The following is a 20,661-nucleotide window of genomic DNA, read 5'->3' as shown; positions in this document are numbered from 1 at the left end:
AACATTTCCAGAATGTGCTCCCAGATGTAAGACTCTTCCCTTGGCATCTAGACATCTAGTATAATGAATACCCTCTTGCTGTAGAGACAACAAAAAGCTGAGAAGACTTTTCTTTGTGACTCTAGAAATGAAAGTTGGATGGATTTCCTGTGCCCTGTCTCTTCTGCCTTCCATGATGTGATCATTTCCTTCTCTTCTTTGTTTAATTCTATTCAAACTCATGGGCCTACACATTTAAAATCTCTTGTGGAAGAGAGTTGAGATTTCTGAACTGTACAGGAAGCTCTAGGAGATTTTCCAGAATGTGGACAGGTGCTGCTTGAGCTATGTCTGATACCTTTATATGTGTGTTTTATTCATTTACTGGATGAGCTAAGAGAAAGTCTGATAGTCACTCTCCAAACATCCTACCCCTCAGATTAAGAAAAACCTATGTTTCCTTAACAAAGGCTTTAGTTTCTTTTTAGAAAGAGCCTTCTACTTAATCCAGCAAAACCATACTTGCATTTATAGAAATTCTTAAGACCTTTATTGTCAGAAAGTAGTCCAAAAAAGACTTCACCAAGTATGCACATGAAAAGATGCTCTTTTAGAGAAATGCAAATTAAAATCACAATAGGATACCACTATGGATTTATTAGAAAGGCTAAAACTAAAGACTGACCCTGCTAAATGTTGTTGAATGTATTAAGTTTCTATATATGGAACTCTCATACAGTGCTGGTGGGAATATAAAGATGGTACGATCACCCTGGAAAACATTTTGGCAGTTACTTAAAAAATTAAAAATGCAATACTTGTGTCCATGTGACCCAGCCATTCTACTTCTAGGTATCTACCTAAGTAAAAAAAAAACCCGTATATCAAAGACTTGTACATGAATGTTGATAACAGCTTTATTTGTAACAACAAAACTCAGAAAAGCCCCAAATATCCATCAAGAGGTAGTGAATATATAAACAAACTGTGCTGTATCATGCAACGGAATACTACTTAGCAATAAAAAGGAATGAATTATTGATCATACTACAACATGGATGGATTTCAAAATAATTGTGACATGTGAGAGAAGCCAGACAAAATGAGTACTTACTATATGATCCTACTTTTAGAAAGTGCAAACCAATTATGGTGACAGAAAACAGATCAGTGGTTTCCTGGAGAAAGCAGAGAGGGTCAGGGAGGGGAAGGTGGGAGGAATGAGGGTGATGGTGATGGATATTTTTTGTGGGTGATGGATATGTTTATTATTTTGATTGTGGTGATGGTTTCACAAGTGTCTACATATGCCAAAACTTATATTGGACACTTGAAATATGTGCAGTTCAAAGTATGTCAATTATACTTCAATAAGGCTGTTTAAAACAACAAATGAAAGGCCTCCCCTCTAAGCTGCTTACATTATTATGAGAAAAAATGCTAGTATGTAGAGTGACAGTAAAGATTTTAAAGGACATGGCCCCACTGAGAATCTGATAAAAGTTGTATACCTTGTCCCTAGAAATGTGCACACACAGTTTTGCCTACAATTTAGAGAGTTCCAAGACTGAAAACCCCAGGTTAAGCTACCTATAGATTCTTCATATTTTTCAAAGAAACAAAGCACTTTTCAACAGCTATGGCTTCCAAGCAACAATCCCCTTTGTTTTTCCAAAGCAAGTAAATTAATTCTCACCTTCATCTGAGATGAATTTTGGGTATTCTTGGAAAGCATGACTTAAAGTTTAGCTATTTTTCATTTAGTATTTTTATTTTTTCTACTTTATTCATCCTCATTCTGAAGAGGAATTATAATAAACTATAAACTTACTGGTATATCACCTGTACCAGCTAAATGAGGCTACAATTTTATTAATTACACCATTTCATTGCTTGCAAAATGAGCAATAATAACATAATGATTATTGGACACTTCCATTACCACACTGTCAGCCAGTTCATAAAACTCTACCTTAAATACATTAAAGGAAATTCAAAATCAAAATATCAATTTTATGATTATATTTTAAAGGCTGGATTCAGTATCAGTTTTGCTATGACAAACTCAGACATTTGCACTACGTCCAAGATAATATCAATAAACCGGAATTTACCCAAACTGTAAGGAGAATGGAAGGTGTATTTCTATGTTTCTTTAATCTCCCATAAATCCCTTCCTATTTTATGTTAATAATACTAATACTCAAGTATGTTTGACATTTTGTTCCCAAAGGCTGCTTGCTCATAGGACCTGTAACATTCTTAGAATCTCTTCTAACTACTGCTTTTTCTCACTATCCAGAATTCTCATTCTGAGTAAAATGCAAAGAAAAATTGCCTGTAATATACTCATATATTTTAATTATCATTGCATCCTCTTATAAATTTGGTAACGGGAATGCCTTCTAAGGTGAATATACTGTCCTCATCCATGGGCAGAGTCTTAGAGTTTCCTGGGAAAAAGCATGAGAGGCCCAGATTTGTATGCAGGTAGTTTCTTGAGGAGTTGCTTTCAAGATCAATGTCTATGAGGGAATGAAGGACACAGAATTTAGCAGATGGAGGGATTGTATTTCCACTGCAGCAAAGGTCTCCCTCAGCAAAGGGAGGATTGATTGGAGCTGAGATGCCCCTTAGGGTTGTCCTGCCTTGAAGCGACTCTCATGACCAGCCATTGAGTGCAGGCTGCTTTTGGGGAGAGGGCCTGACCTTGGCCGAGACAGCTGTCTGTGGCCAAGGGGAATTCCCAAAGAAGGACTAAGCTGAGAGCCATCAGCCATCAAGAATGCCAGCACGTGGGAGAACAGTTGCCTCCTTCCTGCAGAGAAAGAAGGTCTAGCAGCTCACCACAGTGTCCACTACAGTCCACCTTTTGCACTTTGTGGATCCGCCTGGGAATCCGGATTGGCTGATCTTTCCTTGGGCGAAAGTCAGTGGTGTGAGTTACATCCCCTGCCGCTGCAGCACTGATACTCATCATCTCCTTCCTCCACTGTCCTTCATAGGTATCCTCTGCTAGTCTCGGGGATTTGCCTGGTGGCAGGGCTGAGGGTAGGAGTGGCCTAGACGATCATCTCTGAAAAAACGGCATGAAAAAGGACCAGTCTTTAAAATCATGTTTGCCTAGGATATGATACCCAGTATTCATGTGAGACGATACAAGAGCTATTTGCTTTGGGAAGACAAATGAGATTATTGCTTAGGAGACACATTTATAGAAATTTTTAAAAAATATGAATAATTCTTCTTTCAAAGGGTTGGCCTGGGATTTTAGAGTCTTGCAACCTTCCAAATATATGGAAACTTTCATATGCACATTTTTGGGAGAGGGCCTAGAGGATATTTACCAACTACAGAGCACTAGACATTGTGCTAGACACTGGTGTCACAAAAGGTTCATTTGTCCTTTTATTCATGTATTCAACACCGATTGACACTCCTCTATGTCAGGTACTGGGAACATAGCAGTGAACAAGACAGATGGCGTTCGTGCACCTGTTGGAGCTTATGTTCTCAGTATATGGGGGTAGGTGAAAGGCCACATCCAAAAACAATTTATGAATACATAGCATGTCAGGCGATGATAAGTGCTAGGAGAAAGAAAAATTCTGGGTAAAGAGATAAAAGTGAGGTGGGCGGGGGTGGGGGGTGTTAATAGGGCAGCCAGGGACATTTGAGCAGAAACTGGAAGAAAGTGAGGGAGGCTGTCAGGAGGAGGAACATTCCCAGCAGAGAGGTTCTCTGCAGGTACACAGGTTCTCGGTGGGAGCCTGCTCTAAGTCCTCCAGGGTCCGCACGGCAGCTGTAGTGGCTGGAGCAGAAGCAGCGAGGGAGAGATGGTGAGGGGTGAGGCCAGAGATGGTATGGGAGGCCTGATCCAGAGCGATTTGTAGACCACTGCAGACGCCATGGCTTTTACTCTGAGACGGAAGGCCAACGGAGGGTTTCGAACAGAGAAGGCACGTGGTCTGACTGTGTGTTGGAAGGTCCCCTGGTGCTGGGGGTAAGCTAAGCTGTTGAGGGGTGAAGAGGAAGCGGGGAGACCACAGGCTCTGGAGCAAATCGAGAGGAGAGATGATCATTGCCTCACTTGGGGGAAGCAGTGGAGGTGGTGGGATATCATCTGTTTCTGGGCATGTGGATATGTTTCAAAGATGAACCTTTTGCAAAGACAAGTATAATAAGATTTTTTCTGGGTTATCAAAGAGTTGGAGTCTGGTGGGAAATATCTGTGATGGATTATTTCGGCACATGATGATAAGAGCAGTAGTAGAGATCTGGAGGAGCGTGCAGTTATGGCGATTCGGGGTAGGAAGTGGCAGAAGATAAACTGGAGAGGTAGACCCAGACCACGGAGGGTCTCACTGACCAGGTTAAAAAATATGGACTTTATCCTGAAGTTGATGGGAACAGTTAAATGGTTTTACCTAAGGAGGCAGCACATTCCGATTGTCAACCTAGATTCTCCAAGTAGCTTTTGTGTGTGTGAGAAAGAAAGAGTTCAGACTGCAGGCAGGGAAACCAGATAAGATATTGTAGTTATCCAGGGCAGAGTTTAATAATTTATTAATCACTTGCTATACATCAAGTGCTATTCTAAGCACTTTAGGCGTATTAACTCAAGCCTTAAACTCTATCAGGTAGGCACCATTAACATCTACATTTCTCCCAAGCATAGTCTTGAGTACAAAGAGGCTAAATAAATTTGCCCCGGTGCAGAGAGGTCACGCCGCTCTGAGCAAGAGTAGGATTTGAACCCAGGCACTCTGGCTCGAGAATTGGGATTCTTCTGCACTCATGAAGATCTGCATCTCATGAAGATGAGAGCCTGGATATTTAGGGAAAAATAATGGAGTGAATCTCTTATTCTGTCCCAAACAGCATTGTTAATTAGCCATAATTTGGCTTTAGTGTTAATAGCAGTATCCGTAAGAAATGTATACTCATATCATCTCCTTTTCTTCTTACTGAGAGCTTGGACTAGCTCTTTGCAATCTCAGGCTGCCTTTCTGTGTCAATCTATTCAGGGTGTCTCTTTGGATAAAACAGTATTTTGATGTCAGCACCTTGCCAGGTAACCCAAGACCATGCTTTTGTCTAATCTCAGAATTTCTTACTATCGGAAACAGTACATCAGATTCAGTGTTCATTGGTTCTCTTTTCCCCCCACAGCTTGTGTTTGGGAACAGCTCAAATTAAATGCATTAGCTCACTGCCACCAGAACATCAGTGCTATATGAGTTTGTTGTGAAATAAACTGGTATCTGGGGAGAGAAGTGTATCTTTTGACTAATTACTCAGAATACAAACACAGACTGTAAATAATCATTATATAAGTGTTACTTTTCTTACTGTCAAAACGTGGAGAAATAAGTAGTACAAGGAATTGATAGAGAAAACAATGGCTGGAGAATGCCTGACTTGGTTTGCCAAAAAAGTGTCAGCTCCGCTGCCTTGCCTCTGATAGATTACACCCCCAGGACAATCTTATTTCCTTCTCTGTTTAGATTCACGGAGGTATCGAACATCAATGTCCTTTCCATGTGGTTGTTAATGATATTGTTATAGTTTCATAAAGCACAATGCTTACCATACCTTAGGCCAAATGTTGCCAAAAAAAAAAGCAAATAGAAACCTCTAGCTCTGACAGGTATTCAAGCCTTAAGTGTAATATAGGGAAACAAAAAATAGCAAAAAAAAAAAAAAAGATTGCTCACACAAATATGTCTTGTAGCCGTGGTGATAGGGCTAGAGGGCCACAGTCCATAGGGCCTCAGTGAATATTATTGGTGTCCCTATTTGCCCAAGTGACAGATAAAGACAGTGGCTGAGAAGGAGAGGGACAAACTCAAGATAGCAGAGTCTGCAGCAGAAAGGAGGGGAATGAGTTTGACATGGGGAAACCAGGAGGGATTGGAAATGAGTTGATGGCCACTGAGTGAGCAGGATTCAGGAGCCCTGTATTTTGGGAAGCAGAGTACCCTAAAACACAAAGTTCAGTGTTCTCAGCACATGCCCAGGCAGCTCTAGAGTAACAGCCCTACCCAGCCCTTCTTTCTCAGCTCACGTTCCAGGTAAGGAGCATTTTTATTTTTGAAATCCAGGTGCACAGTCAGGAGAAGGGAGAAAACAGTGACACCCATCTTTTTAATGAGCATTGCTACTGGAAGAGAAATTAGCATCACCCTGAATTTTATGTGATGTCAGTTAAATGAAGGTGTTTTATAGCACTTTACAACAAATTAGAATCAACTAAATTGAAAATAAGCCTAGCAGCTGGGATAAGTAATCAGGTAAGTGGCCAGTTTTGCTATTTTTGCTTTGAGCTGAAGACAGAATTTGCATTTTTAATGTCCCAGAGGTGTGAGATTCACAATTGGGGAACATGGTTTCTAGGAAGATTGTTTAAGATGCAAACAGCTCAATCTTGCCCTCGGGTCTACAACTTGCTTGGCCCGTTCCCTGGAAGTCGGCCCTAGTACATACATATGCCCGTACGCCACGGAGAGGGCTGCGAATTGGTGTAGGACAGAACTCTGCTTTTGGCTGAACGTCAGAGAGCAGACTGGAAATAGATGACCCAGAACAAGGCAGTAAATCATCCACATTAACCAAGAAACTGCAATGAAAGGACTGAAATTCATATGAAGAATTTATGGCCACTCATGAAATCAGCCCAAATCAGAGGCACTATTAGAACACTTTTATGTTTTAAGAAAATGGGGTACTGTGTTCAGCTGCTGCAATTTGCATATAGTCAGAATGCCCTGACCTGGTAGGTGCTGGCTTTGGTGGGCAGGGTTTTTACAGCAGAGCTTTGCACTCCATGAGCCAGTGTTTCTTTCATGAATTGCTAGCTGATTGTAGTGTCTTGAATATGTTCAGGAAACCATTGAAAGGCCAAAAGGAGCTTGGCGATGAAAACTCTTCTGGGGTTGGTGGCCTGGGAAGTACCTCATACGTGTGTGGTTGCTTATGTGGGCAGAAAAAAGGGAGAAAAAGCTGAGAGGGGAGGGTGCATTGGTAAAAATGAAACTGCAGATCGCTCGGAATGGAAGTATTAAAAGGGCAACAAATGGAGATAAAACGATGCTTGTAATTATGGTTTATAAAGAGAAATAGGCCATATTGAGTTTATAATTTTCACTTTTTCTCCTCTGCAGCTGAGGGATTAAATGAAATAAACTATTCTACAGAAAATCCATGTATAATATCTGGGTTGCTTTCAGCAAACCTTAGAGAAAAATAAAATCTGTGCAGATTTCTTCCTACTCTCTGCTTACAAACTTTCTACTTGATACACTTTCCCCCAAATATTTATATGTTTACTATTTTCTCTTGACATAGTTTATCTTAAAAAATCCAGGTAACTTTTCAGTATCTGATTACTGAAGCAGCAGATAATTTTTTGATCATCAAAAATAAAAATGTCCAACAGGACATTCTCTCCTAATTTCTTCAGTAGTAACTTCTCCTTTGCTAACCAATAGCCCTTACTTGACTTTTAGTACCTCTTATACTTTAAGGTTTGAAAACAGAAAAAAAGTTTTAAATTTCCATCATCATTGCCTTTTGATAATTCTGTTCATAAGCTGAGCAGGAAAAGCTGCCTTCTCTACTAGGGTATTGAATATATCTTGACACCATGGAGACAGATCTCTGGTGAGTCCTGAGATCTGTCTGAAAGCATATCTTCAATCTGAGCTCAAACCGATAGCCTCTAGTACTTGACCATGTTCAGCCAACTTGGGTATTATTCAAGGTGGCACTTCACGGGCTTAACAGATCATTGTGCTCTGAAAGCATTAAAACATGCACCTGAGTCATAGAGGCTATCCACTGTATTTTGTTGCTTTGATAAAAAAAAAATGGGTTCAGGGAATTGAGTGAATTTATAGGACAGGAGTTCAAATGTGCTGACCTTTTATTTCCAGAGTTTTTTGTAGTACCTCTCCTCTTTGTTTTGTACTGCCCTCTCCTGGCTAATAAATTTCCTAGTAATGAGTGTTCAGAAAAAAAAAAAACCAAGTGATTTGATGGAAACGTTGGGGACTGTATGATTTCCACTTTCCATTAAAAAGTAATTTCCAGTTTTACTATATGAAATGTGGGGTTGACATATACTGATTAGTTCAGATGTGCATAGATACAAAGTTGTTGAAATGATATCAATTGTTGTAGAAAATACCTATATGAGAGTAATTTGGTCATTTATATGGACTTTGCAATGTCTGTGAAGGAAATGATTTTGCAGTTTATTGCATCATTAGTCAAATTTTCTGAATCATTGATGTGAAATCCAGTGTTATTGGAAATAAATCTGATGCTTTATCTTTATGTTTGTATTTTACAGTGGCTGCTAATTTACAGAAGATTGTAGATGATCCCAAAGCTTTAAAAACATTGACATTTAAGTTGGTAAGTGGAAAGTTATGGAAAGATGGTACTATTTTGTCAGGCTGTGCCAGTGAGAATAATAATATAGTTTCATAATCTGCTCTGTTATTGTTTTCTTTGGGGATCAATTTTTGCACTCATTTGCCTCTGCAACATTTGGGAACATTTTCTGATCATGACTGGAAATTTCCTCTTCCATCAGCATTGCACGTTCTTTTACCATCACATCTTTGACTAAGAGTGGCCATTTGAGACTCTTACATTTTGCATGGCAACTTGACGGTACAGATGCAATTAAACTGAATTCAAAGCAACATTCTTTAAAAAAAAAAATTTCAAGATACTAAGGGGTGTGAATGCTTCTGTTACAGGGATACCTTTTATACTGCTTAAGTCAGGACTTCAAAACAACATTCTTAATAAAGCTTTCCGCAAAAGCCAAGGGGTTCTAACTTTTTTTAAAATAGAGGCTGATTGTTGTAGAAATGGTTTAAGTAATTGGAAGTAATTGCAGAACAGCTCGCCCAAGGCTGGTGAACAAAGACATGATGTTTTACCTCCACATTTCCAATCACAGTAACAGATTTTTGCAGAGAGGAGATAATCTAAGGTTTTTTTTTGTTTTTTGCACTAGTAGATTTTGAACTTAAGTTCTGGAACAGAGATATAGAATACCAGACGTTCTGGGGTCATGGTAAAACCCAGAGGTGATGGCCATGGCTAGAAATGGAGAGAAGACCAGATAGTCAAAAGGGACTATTTTCCTGAAAGTTTTATAGCAAACAGTACATTAAGGTCTACTAAGTGGCTCTTCATAAAATTATAAATTAATCTTATCAAGGGCCAGTCAGAATGCCACAAGCAATTTAAGATCTTGATGGCCAACACTTTGCTATGTACAGTCTGTATTGATGATCTGTCTTTATTTCTCATGAAAACTAAATGGAAAATGTGTGTGGCCAAAAGTGCTAAATGACTAGTTACAGTAAATGTGAGCCTGGTGTTTAATTAGCTTTCTGGGTCTTGCTTCTCATCTAATTTCGGGTAGCTAGGCTCTGTGACAAAAGAAGAGCATAAAGGTTTTCACAGAAACAATGGATTTGAAGAAATTCTTTGTGTTTGATAAGCAAAGAATATTTTATTCAGACACAGAGTACTAGATTAACAAATTGGGAAATTCCTCTTCTGGGTTGGGACTGCATTGCCACCACTGTTTTGTTTCTAACTCACCCCCAGTTCTGTAAACCCGTTTCATTTCTGCGAGAGTATATTGATGAGAAAGTGGCATCCTGTGTCAGCATTGCAAGCCAATATAAATGTCCTTTTATTCATTTTTTATACCATTTCCAAGACATTTTCCTAATATTGAATATACAGAGATAAGAGTATAAAACTTTCATGCTGGATTATTCTTGTCTCTAAATTCACTTTGTTATAGAAGAGGAATAGTAACCCTGACCCCTTTCCTGCTATTGAAGATTTTATAAAAACAGCTACTATACTATTAATATCGCCAGGTAAACAGGAAGAGTAATATAAAACTCTCCCTCATCTCCTAACTCCAGTTCACTTACGTGTTCCCTAGATTCCCTCTTGATTCTGTCCCGCTCCCTGCGTGTCTGCTTTCAGCTCTCTAGCAGGGTCCTCTCAGCTTCAGAAACCGATCTTCCAGGGGACAGTTTGCCAGCTCCTGGCTCAGCCTACCCCCTCTGTGGCTACAATTCCAAAGTGCCCCGTGGGCTTTGGTGGTACCTCACTGTCGTCTTCTAAACCCCACCCCTGGACATGGCTCATGCAGCCCTCCCTGGCCCAGCCTCCCTCTAGCTCTCCTGCCTTGCCTTTACCTGTGGCAGCAGGTCCATGTCACATCTGGGGACCGAGGGGCACTCTGAGGTTAACTTGCCCGGCATCACACAGTGGAAGCTGTGAATACAACTCTGGTCTAGCCTCAAAGCCCATACTCTCAGCTACTCGTTCATAGAGGCAGGCCCCTGCACCTTCCCGTTGTGCAGTTTTCTGTCTTTGCAGATTCATCCTTTTGGATGACTGGATCCATTTACGTTGGCCAAGACTGGATGTGGTGTATTTAAGCAGGTTGAGCAGTGGTGGCCTGTCTGTCACAGGAGTGTCCCGGAAGCAAGTCTGTGTGTGTTTTCTTTCCCACTAGCGCTTGAGAATATAGTAGTGTGGTGTTCTCAGTAAATTGACATTAACAGTGGTTTTCTCCCAAAGATAGTTAAATATGTTAAATATTAACAAACCTTCCTTCTGTCACTTAACTCTCCGCCCAGCCCTCATTAAACCTTGTGAGGGTTTCTTTGTTGCCAGCCCATTTGAGATCCACTTGACAGAGCTAATTTGAACAGATTTTTGGCCTAATCTTCTGTAGGACACTAACATCCTGATGAAACCGCAGAGATTCAAATGCATTTTCCTTCATTCATCAATTTGGTTATTTTATTGAGGAATAAAAGATGAAAGTATTCCAGCAGCATTTTTCCTCATAAGCCGCTGCTGCTCCTGGTCCTTTTATCTCTCTGCTGTTTATCATTATTTTAATCTCAGTGCTTTCATTGCTTTCTAAAGGCAATGTCAGGGGCCTGAAAATTGCCTAAAGAACCGCAGGATCAAGATACCGTGGTTCTTTACCTCGCTGCACAGTGGTTTCACTCAGGGGACCGTGGGGGTGTTTTAAAAAATTGCTAATGCCTGGATCCTACACCAGATTATCCTGATTTAATTGGTATTGGTGCAGCCTGGGCTTTGGGTGATTTCAGTGTTCAGCCAAGGCTGAGAACCATTCCATTTGTAGATGGCTCGAGCTCCAATCTCTTTCCTCTCTCCCCTCTCATCACTATTGGAAATACTGGGTTCAAGTTTGAAAAGGTATCTGTCCTTATTGAGCATACCTGCCTATATAAGAAAAACAACCCACGGGGCAAGGATAGTGGCTATATTAAAAAATGCATTTATTAATACTTTTTTCCCTGCCTAATGAGATTGTTAGCTTTATTTGACAGATAAGTTATTAAGTATGATTTCCATTGTGGGCATGGCCAGGGGCTGGGAAATCAGATTCTTTTCTTCGCTTTTATCAAAGTGGTTCAGGCATAGAGGACATTGTACCTCAAGTATTACACGCTTTGACATATTAGAACTATTTTATTAGAGTTGTTTGTAAGCCTTGAGACAAGTCTTTATAAATATTTTTTAAGTCATCTTTTAAATTGCTACCTTGCAGTTTCATAATGGAGGTAAATCTTGCTGCTTTCAATGTGGAATTTTTGAAATTGCATTAGTAGAAACATGAAATAAGATATATTTAATTTGCCCTTGAAGATAGAATACAAATTGTAAGTACATGTAATTAACATCTAATTGGTACACATTTACATGAACATTATGGATTTTAGTTACTGAGATTTAATAACATTATATGCATTGCAGATAGAAATTTCATAAGCATCTTGACAATTAATGACTAAAGGAACTTATTTTTAGAGGCGCTCAACTTAGGCATGGTTGGAGGCTGCATGACTAAGGCAACATTAACCGAAGGGCAGGTAAAATCAAGACTTCAATGGGATAAAAATTCCTTAAGAGTTTTAACTTTCTCCCCCTAATGAAGGGGGAGGAAAGTGAGGTAAAGATTTTAAGGAAACTACCAGCCCCAGTGGGTTTGTGCGGCAGCCCTGCCTCCTGCTCCCAGCCTAAAATAGCGGCTCTTCCAGTGTGGCTCCCAGACCAACAGTGTCAGCTTCACCTGGAAATGTAAATCCTAGGGCCCCATCTTGGGCCTAAGGAATCAGAACCTCTCGGCTGTGGGGCAGAGGAAACTGTGTTTTAAGCTCTGCAGGCTGATGTTTGAGAACCAGTGCTTTAAAGGAAACATGGAGCTTCCCACTTTGGGAAGGACTGGGGCAGAGCAGTGGTTGGAAGTACCTGGGGAGCTGAAAAAAATCCCTGTGGCTCAGGCCACACCCAGAGAGATCCAGTGACAACCTCTGGAGTGTGAACACAGGCTTTGGTGTGTTTTCACACCGTCCTGCTGATTCCAAAGTACGTCCACGTTTGCGTGGAGGGAATCCTTGTGATCAACACTGGGCAACCACATCTTCAGCTCCTCCACGGGGCACAGGCCACACCCGCCGGTCTGGCAGGAGGGCTGAGGAGCTGGGGCTTTTCAGGAATCTGGGGACACACTTGAGTGAGAATGTGTGCAGTGTTATTTACTATCTATATTTTCCTTTTGTAGCAAAGGGAAGATTTTACCTCTACCCTCTTAGGGTTTTTTGACTAGGCCTAAGAATCAAACTGACCTAAGACAGAGTAATAGGATAAAAGTAAACACCTTTATGTAAATATGCTTTACATGACATGAAAGTCCTCATGAAGAAGTGAAGACCCAAAGAAGCCATTAGAGTGGAACACATATATTAAATTGGACAAAGAGCAGTAAATTGTGAAAACGTGACAAGGCAAGGGGCTTGGACTGGGGTAGTTAATTGTGGAGAAATGACTGGGAGCACAGGCTTAGTTTAACAAGGTTTGTTTGTACACATGTCTCTTAGCTTTGATTGTCCACCTTTATAGTAAGAATCTTCTTTCAGGTGCAGGGAGAACACCTTCCACTTTTCCACATCTTCCAGGAGTTTTATCTCCTGCTTTTAGGAAGGTCAGAGAGCCCTTCCTGCATCTGACAATGTTTTGGTTTTTTTTTTTTTTTTTAAGTGTCTTTAACTCAAAACAGTCAACATGCCAGAGCAGCAAATTTGGGGGTGGCATGTTCTGAACTCCCTTCACTTTGAGGCCAAGGTTCACAAAGTGTGGATGGGTCTCAGAGTTCTAATTTTCCCTGAGACCCTTTTAGAGAATGCCAAAACTCTTTTCACAGTAATTCTGTTAATAATGAAAATGTTAAATTTGCCTTTTTTCCCCCTTTTGTATACTATTTTATTTGTACTTTTAGTTAATTCCCATCACCTTAGTATATTATACTTTGCTTATAGTGTTTTTTTTGTATTCCATGCCTATTCTATTTTTTTTTTTATTTCAGCATTTTATGGGGGTACAAATGTTTAGGTTACATATGTTGCCTTCCCCCTCCCCTACCCCCTGGAGTCAGAGCTTCAAGCCTATCCATCCCCGAGATGGTGCCCATCACACTCATTATGTATATGCCTATCCTCTCCTCCCCCCTCCCATCTGCCCGACCCCTGATAAATGTTATTCCTATATGTCCACTTAGGTGTTAATCAGTGAAACCAATTTGCTAGTGAGTACATGTGGTGCTTATTTTTCCATTCTTGGGATACTTTACTTAGTAGAATGGGTTCCATCTCTATCCAGGAAGATATAAGAGGTGCTAGATTACCATTCTTTCTTATAGCCAAATATTACTCCATGGTATACATATACCACATTTTATTAATCCACTTGTGTATTGATGGACACTTGGGTTGTTTTCATATCTTTGCAATTGTGAATTGTGCTGCTATAAACATTCTAGTGCAGATGTCTTTTTTATAGAGTGTCCCTTGTTCTTTTGGGTAGATGCCCAGTAGTGGGATTGCTGGATGAAATGGTAGATCTACTTGTATCTCTTTAAGATATCTCTTATTGTTTTCCACAGAGGTTGCACTAGTTTGCAGTCCCATCAGCAGCGTAGGAGTGTTCCTCTCTCCCCTTATCCACGCCAACATTTATTGTTTTGGGACTTTTTGATAAAGGCCATTCTCACTGGAGATAAGTGATATCTCATTATGGTTTTGATTTGCATTTCCCTGATGATTAGAGATGAACATTTTTTCATATGCTTGTTGGCCATTATTCTGTCTTCTTTTGAGAAGTTTCTGTTCATGTCCTTTGCCCACTTTTTGATAGGGTTGATTTTTTTCTTGCTGATTTTCCTGAGTTCTAAATAGATTCTAGTTATCAGCCCTTTATCAGATGTGTAGCTTGCAAAAATTTTTTCCCATTCTGTAGGTTGTCTGTTTGCTCTCGTGATAGTTTCTTTGGCTGTGCAGAAGCTTTTTAATTTGATCAGGTCCCATTTATTTATTTTTGTTGTTGTTGTGATTGCCTTTGGGGTCTTCTTCATTAATTCTTTGCCTAGGCCAATGTCTAGAAGAGTATTTCCAATGTTTTCCTCCAGAATTCTAATAGTTTCACACCTTAGGTTTAAGTGTGTTACCCAATGAGAGTTGTTTTTTGTGAGAGGTGAAAGGTGTGGATCCTGTTTCAGTCTTCTACATGTGGTATCCAGTTTTCCCAGCACTTTTCCACTGTGTCGATACTGGCGTGAAAGCCCTGCTGGGTAACGCTCATGATGTCAGCGCACACCAGGGCAGCAACATCAGACTGCGCCAGTGGTTACTGTATTGTCCTTTATAGTCAGTGCACTCACTCATGAAAAAGCAAATCAAGTTTCACCTAATGAGGCAGGGAACATTATTGTTTTAAATCTTAACTCGAGGACACATCTTTTTAATGTTCTGTGTGATGATCCGGGAATCCATCTTTAGTATACTCAAGTACAGTGGCATTCTCCAGGACAAGCTCTTGTTTGGTTGTGTGCTTAACTGGCCATTTTTCATTTTTTCATGAAACACTATTTTTTACTTGGAAGAGTAACTGAGAGCCTGTGGTTATTCGGCCTTTTTTCCCAAAGTGAACAAAATAGGACTGACAAAAGAAAAAACTGGCAATACTTGTTGTCAATAAATTTGAGCTTTCAAGCAAAAATAGGATTTTAGAAAGCCGGTGTCTGCCACTGTAAGCTTCACAGTCCCCCAGAACTTAAAGACTTTTCGGATGAAACTGATGAATATGATTTGTTGACATTGTATAATGAAACTTTCATATTGTATAATGAAACATGTCAACATTTGGAAGATATGCATAACTCAGTGATGCTTAAAATCATACACTGGTAAAAGATCCATTCAAAGTGCCAGGTAGACCAGTAGATTTTAACATAACTGTATGAAAAGTTCAATGCTGTGGTTTGGGATTCCACACTGCAGCTAACCTTTCAGAAACTATCACTTGGTAGGGTTTAGGGTATTAGGAGATGATATCTCCAACTATATTTGGAAAAGTTACTAAAATACGCCCACTTTTAATTATTTTTACATATTTGTGTAAGGCTGGATTTTCTTTATGTACTTCAAGGAAAGCAACATAAAGCAAGAGATTCAATACCAAAGTTGGTATGAGAATCCAGCTGCCTTTTATTAATCAAGACATTAAAGAGGTTTGCAAAAATGTCAAATTTTGGAGGGGAGGGGTTGGGGTACTGTGGTTTATTTTTCATGAAGATTTATGTTAGCATGTAATGAGTTTATTGTTACCTTTAGTGAAGTAGTAAATGAATACTTCTAAAATTTTAATTTCTAAGATAGTATAAAAACACAACCTACATCAATTTGTTTTATGTGTTTAAATATACTTATTATAATTTAATCTTTTAACATCATTAAAATAATATGTTTAAAAAATTTTTCAGGTTTAATTTCTAAGACAGTACAATAAGTATAGCCCACATAAACATAAGCTTTTGGGAGTCCCCAGACATTTTATAAAGAGATTCTGAGACCCAGAAGTTTGAACACTGCCACTTGGAAGGGTCTCTTCCCTTACTCTGAATTTCAGAGTCCCTTTCATATTGCCCCAATTTGTGCTTCGCAGGCTAAGTAAGAAAGACAGGGAGTGAGCAGGGGTGAAGAGAGCCGAGGTCGTGGGGAGGGCAGGCCGCAAGCCTTGGGGCACACACACCAGGGGACCGATGCTGCAGGAGGTGCTGGGGATTCAGGGTGGACAGAGGATCTCTGCAGACCCCCTCTCTGTTGTGCCCACAGTAACCACTGCTTTGCCTCTCTTTGTAAGTTCTCATTTCCATTACTCTTCACAAGAAAGGCTTTAATAGTTTTGTTTTGTTTATAGTCAGTTTAACCCACCATTGGCTATTTTTAAAATTCTAGTCATCTAACTTATTATTTTAACCACCTGATAAGTCTCATTGCTGAATTTCTGAGATGGAGCTTCTATGTTTACATGGATATACTTCACACTTGCTATCTGACCTTTTTGTCATCACCAGTAGCACTCATTTGTCCTTGGAGGTTCGTTGGTCACCTGTTAATTACACATATTATCTCTGCCGCCATTCAGTGAGTTGTAGCAAGAGCTGTGCTGCAGAGAAGGGAAGTTTTGGGTAAAGAAACAGTGATATTGCAATGAGAAAATTGCTGGGGGTGGTGGTGACTATGACTGTCGGTGAGACACCACTAGAAAATATCGCAGCTGACATGCTTTCTATGACTGTACTACTTTGTTAAAAGTGATAAGGAAAGCAGCAGTTCTGATCTCACTGGCCCTGTCAACACAAACAATGAAAATTGTGCTTCACTGAATATCTTATCTGTCAAGTGAAACGAGAGATATCATTGGATAGACAGAGTAAATTCTGTATTGCTACCCTTCAGGCTACTGACTTTCTTACATAAACATAACTACTTATACTGAATGTTAAAGACAGTTATTTTAAAATATTCCAAGTACGTGTTCTAGTTAGCTGCTTATTTAATGGAAAATGCTAGAGTTGACAAAGGCTGGTTTTATGTACTGTTTTTTGAACATTCTAAACATAGACAAGCAGCGCTAGGCGGATTATGGCAATTGGAAGGGACCTTTTTCCATGGAAAACGAGTTGTTGTGACAATTTAGCAGGAATTAGACCCAGAAAAGGTTTGCATGGTCCTTTGATAATTGCCCATTCCCAGTCATTCATCAATTTTTTTCTCCTCACTTGTGGTACTTATATGTCCAATTCTGATTTATGTACTATAGAGGAAGGGCCCAGCTTTGAATGCTGACGTGTGTATGTAAAAGAGAGGGAAAAGGCGGGGGGCGGGGGGGGGGGTGGTGGAGGTGACAAAGAAAATAACTTATTAATTAGGACCCGTGAGAGGTTTGAAGAGCAATGGCTTATTTGCCATTCTTTCTGATTTTGAAGAAAAATCAAAGTGATTGACACACCATAATTTTGGCCAATTTTAGGCAATTAATATGTTCTAAAATATTACAAACAAAATTCTGTTATGGGAAAGAATCTGTTATACCGTTCCTTGTAAAACCTACTCACTGGTGTTTGGCAGTTGTCTATAGTGAGCCGTCCCTGTACTTGGTGACCTTTTTATTTCTGTTTTACAACAGAGGCGATTTTAGTAAGAAACCAAGTTTACCCCTGGGTGACTTGTTAGATCTCGTCTGCGTATTTTCATAATAATCTTTTTAGAATTACTATTAAGAGGATCTAATTGGAAAGTATGTTTAAAATAACTTTAGTTATTGGAAAATTTGCACATGGTTTCTTGGCAGTCATATGTCTGTCTCATTGGTGGTTCCAGAGCTGCCCCCCTGGGCATGGTGGTGTTTTAATGGGTAAGAAATCCCTTCCCAGCTCTGCTCTGTCCTTGATGGCATGGTGGCCAGATTCATTCAAGAGAGTGATTCTTGGGATGTCTTCTGGAAGAAATGGGACACATGGTCCCAGAGAGCCTATGCCTTTGCTTGGATCTGCCGTCACATGAACAAGTCTTTAAAGATCCAGCAGCAGTGACAAACCAGCGTTGAAGTTTCTTTTTCCCTTTGCAGGCTTCTGGCTGTGATGGGTCGGAGATTCCTGACGAAGTGAAGCTGATTGGGTTTGCTCAGTTGAGTGTCAGCTGATGTAGGTCCCCCTGCCGTCACCCTGATCTGCTGTGCCCCACCCCACGCCCCTGAACGCTCCCTGCCCACTTCCTCCCACCCCCTCACTCCCAGTTCCCAGCAAAATCAGAAGATTGTGAAGAGGCCAGCTTCGACAAAAATGGGATAAAAAAATAATTTTTTTAAAACTTACAACACTCTGAGTTCTGCTTTATTCTCTAGCAATCCACAATACGAGAACAAGCAAATGCCACAGCTGCACGACTGTTGCTAATTTTTCCAAAAAAAAAAAAAAAAAGGCTATTTAATATTCTTAGCAATCAATTTGGATATCCTTAGGTGAAAAGAATCTGAAATACACTCAGGTGGTCCTATTTATTGGCAACAAAAGGAATTTTCTATCAGAATCCTATTTCTTCTCTCATTATTTCTGTTATAATACTTTAATTGTACATCTGACAATACTGCCTCTTTTATGTTGTACTTAGAAATTAATATACTTATATAATTAAGATTTATTAGCCAAACTTGAATTCTAGTTTTAAAACTGACTGTGAATTTTATTTTTCATATATTTATGCATTACACACGTTAGCTATAAGAAAATTTTTTGATTATATGCTTCTTGCAGTTAATCTCTTGTTATTTAAACAAAAAAGTTTTGGGTCGATCTTTGGAGTATTTGTAACTTCTCCTTTTTGAAATGACTGAATTAGGAACTTGGATGCTTATCCTTTTGGTTTGTCTGCCTAAAAACCAATTCACAATCTGATTGTCTCTTGGGAGAGGGAGGTGCCTTGCAAACTTTCATATTAAGAATGTGCCTGAGGCTGCTTTACTCTGGAATAGTCTCAGATCTAAAATTTCTTCTACACAAAGTGGCATATGCTAAGTTTTGCCTCATTGGAACATTTAGAATGCTATGTAAAACGTTGCCATTCTGTTAGATTGCTAACTATATACCCGTCTCTGATTTGGTGATAGGATTTGTTATTCTAAAGGTGATAAACTTGAAAATACCAGAATCTGAATTTTACTTGAAATTCTGCAGAATACCCAGGTGGAGTGAAAATAATAGAAAGGGTTTTGTGCAATGACTAAAAAGGTAAAACGCTATTAAGTTTCGAGAATAAAAACTTTCAACCCAAGTAGCCCTCTGCTTGACTATGTATTATGGAACTAGTAAACCTTAGGATTTTTCAAAATTGGAGTCTAAACTTTCAGGGAGGTGGGCTCCCGGGATGGTACCATTGCTCTTTCCTAGCTAATCCTAGATACGGCAGCTCTTTAATTACTTTAAAAAGCAAATATATATTACTAAGGAAAAAAAAGTTATTTATAATTGCCTTGTCATAATTGTTAAGGTGTTCTAGAGCCATTTGCATACAATTTAATGTAATTTCATTCCATTCTATTGTTTACACGATTACTCAAAGATGACTGCAAAGGTAAAAGGAAAATAAAAGTGTATTGCACAATGAGATTGTGTCACATTGTTTCTTTCCTCCGTTAGCTATTATCTGCATTGCTGCAATGACATTTAGCACTTTCATAAAATGCCTGGTAAGAATTAACCAGTGAAAAGTGCCCTAGAGGAAGAGTAAAGCTTCCATCCAATCTCAGAGAATTGGGTTTGACAAGCAACTTCAATTAGCTTAAGGAGAAAAAGGCAAACATTCACACTCCATGTAGACAGACTGTCTTTGAATTAAAACCATAGGGCTGTAGGGGACAAGAGAATAATCCCTTTTAATCACTTCATTCATTTTAGTGCTGTGGTCACCGAGGGGTTAATTGACTTGTCCAAGGCCCTTCATGGAGCTACTTGGAGAGCTAAACGCCCAGGGTCCTGGTTTCCTGACATCCAGAACATGTCCTTAACATTCTTCTGTACAAGTTGTGGGTAAAAACAATATAAGACTCTTATCTTCTACTCAGAGAGTAAAACACACATAATTGGTATACTTTGCAACATGGTAATAAATATCACTTCATATCTGTATTTAATTTCCACCCATATTTTCATATTTATCCTAATAGTATTTGACATAGCTTGCATACATTCATATATTAATAAGATAAAGATTTTTAAAGATGTAAAGAAATTAGGATGAAGGAACAATAAGAATTAGCTAGCAAGATGAATGCAAGGGTACAGTTAGCACATAAAAATGCATTATGAGGCCTATTAAAAATTCAGTATGAGGGCCTATGTAAATGCTAGAAGAATGCACCAATTTGCACTAGAACTTCTTATCCACCATACTACCTTACTACTCAGCTGCACAAAGCAATCTATAGATTCAACACAATCCCTATCAAAATTCCAAAATTATATCATTCCCAGAAATAGAAAAAACAACCCTAACTAACATTTGTATGGAACCACCAAAGACCCTAAATAGACAAAGCAATCGTGAGCAAGAGCAAAGTTGGAGATACACTTCCTGATTGAAAATGGGAAAAAGACTTGACATTTTTCCAAAGAAGACATACAGATGGCCAGTAAGTATAAGAAAAGATGCTCAACATCACTAATCATCAGGGAAATGCCAATCAAACCCATAATGAGAA

At 39.4% G+C, this 20,661-nt stretch overlaps 1 protein-coding gene across 1 annotated transcript in view; it reads left to right on the top strand.

Moving 5' to 3' along the window:
• Positions 1–19,568, top strand: part of STK39 (serine/threonine kinase 39) — a 277,886-nt gene extending 258,318 nt beyond the window's left edge. The window contains exons 17-18 of the mRNA XM_020288403.2: positions 8,333–8,397; positions 18,034–19,568. Of these exons, the coding sequence (XP_020143992.2) occupies positions 8,333–8,397; positions 18,034–18,108 (140 nt within the window). The 3' untranslated portion in view covers positions 18,109–19,568. The remainder of the gene's footprint in view (positions 1–8,332; positions 8,398–18,033) is intronic.
• The last annotated feature ends 1,093 nt before the right edge of the window (positions 19,569–20,661 follow it).

The sequence above is a fragment of the Microcebus murinus genome, chromosome 8, assembly GCF_040939455.1.
Source record: "Microcebus murinus isolate Inina chromosome 8, M.murinus_Inina_mat1.0, whole genome shotgun sequence".
Lineage (NCBI taxonomy): Eukaryota > Metazoa > Chordata > Mammalia > Primates > Cheirogaleidae > Microcebus > Microcebus murinus.
This window is presented reverse-complemented; position numbering and strand designations above follow the sequence as displayed.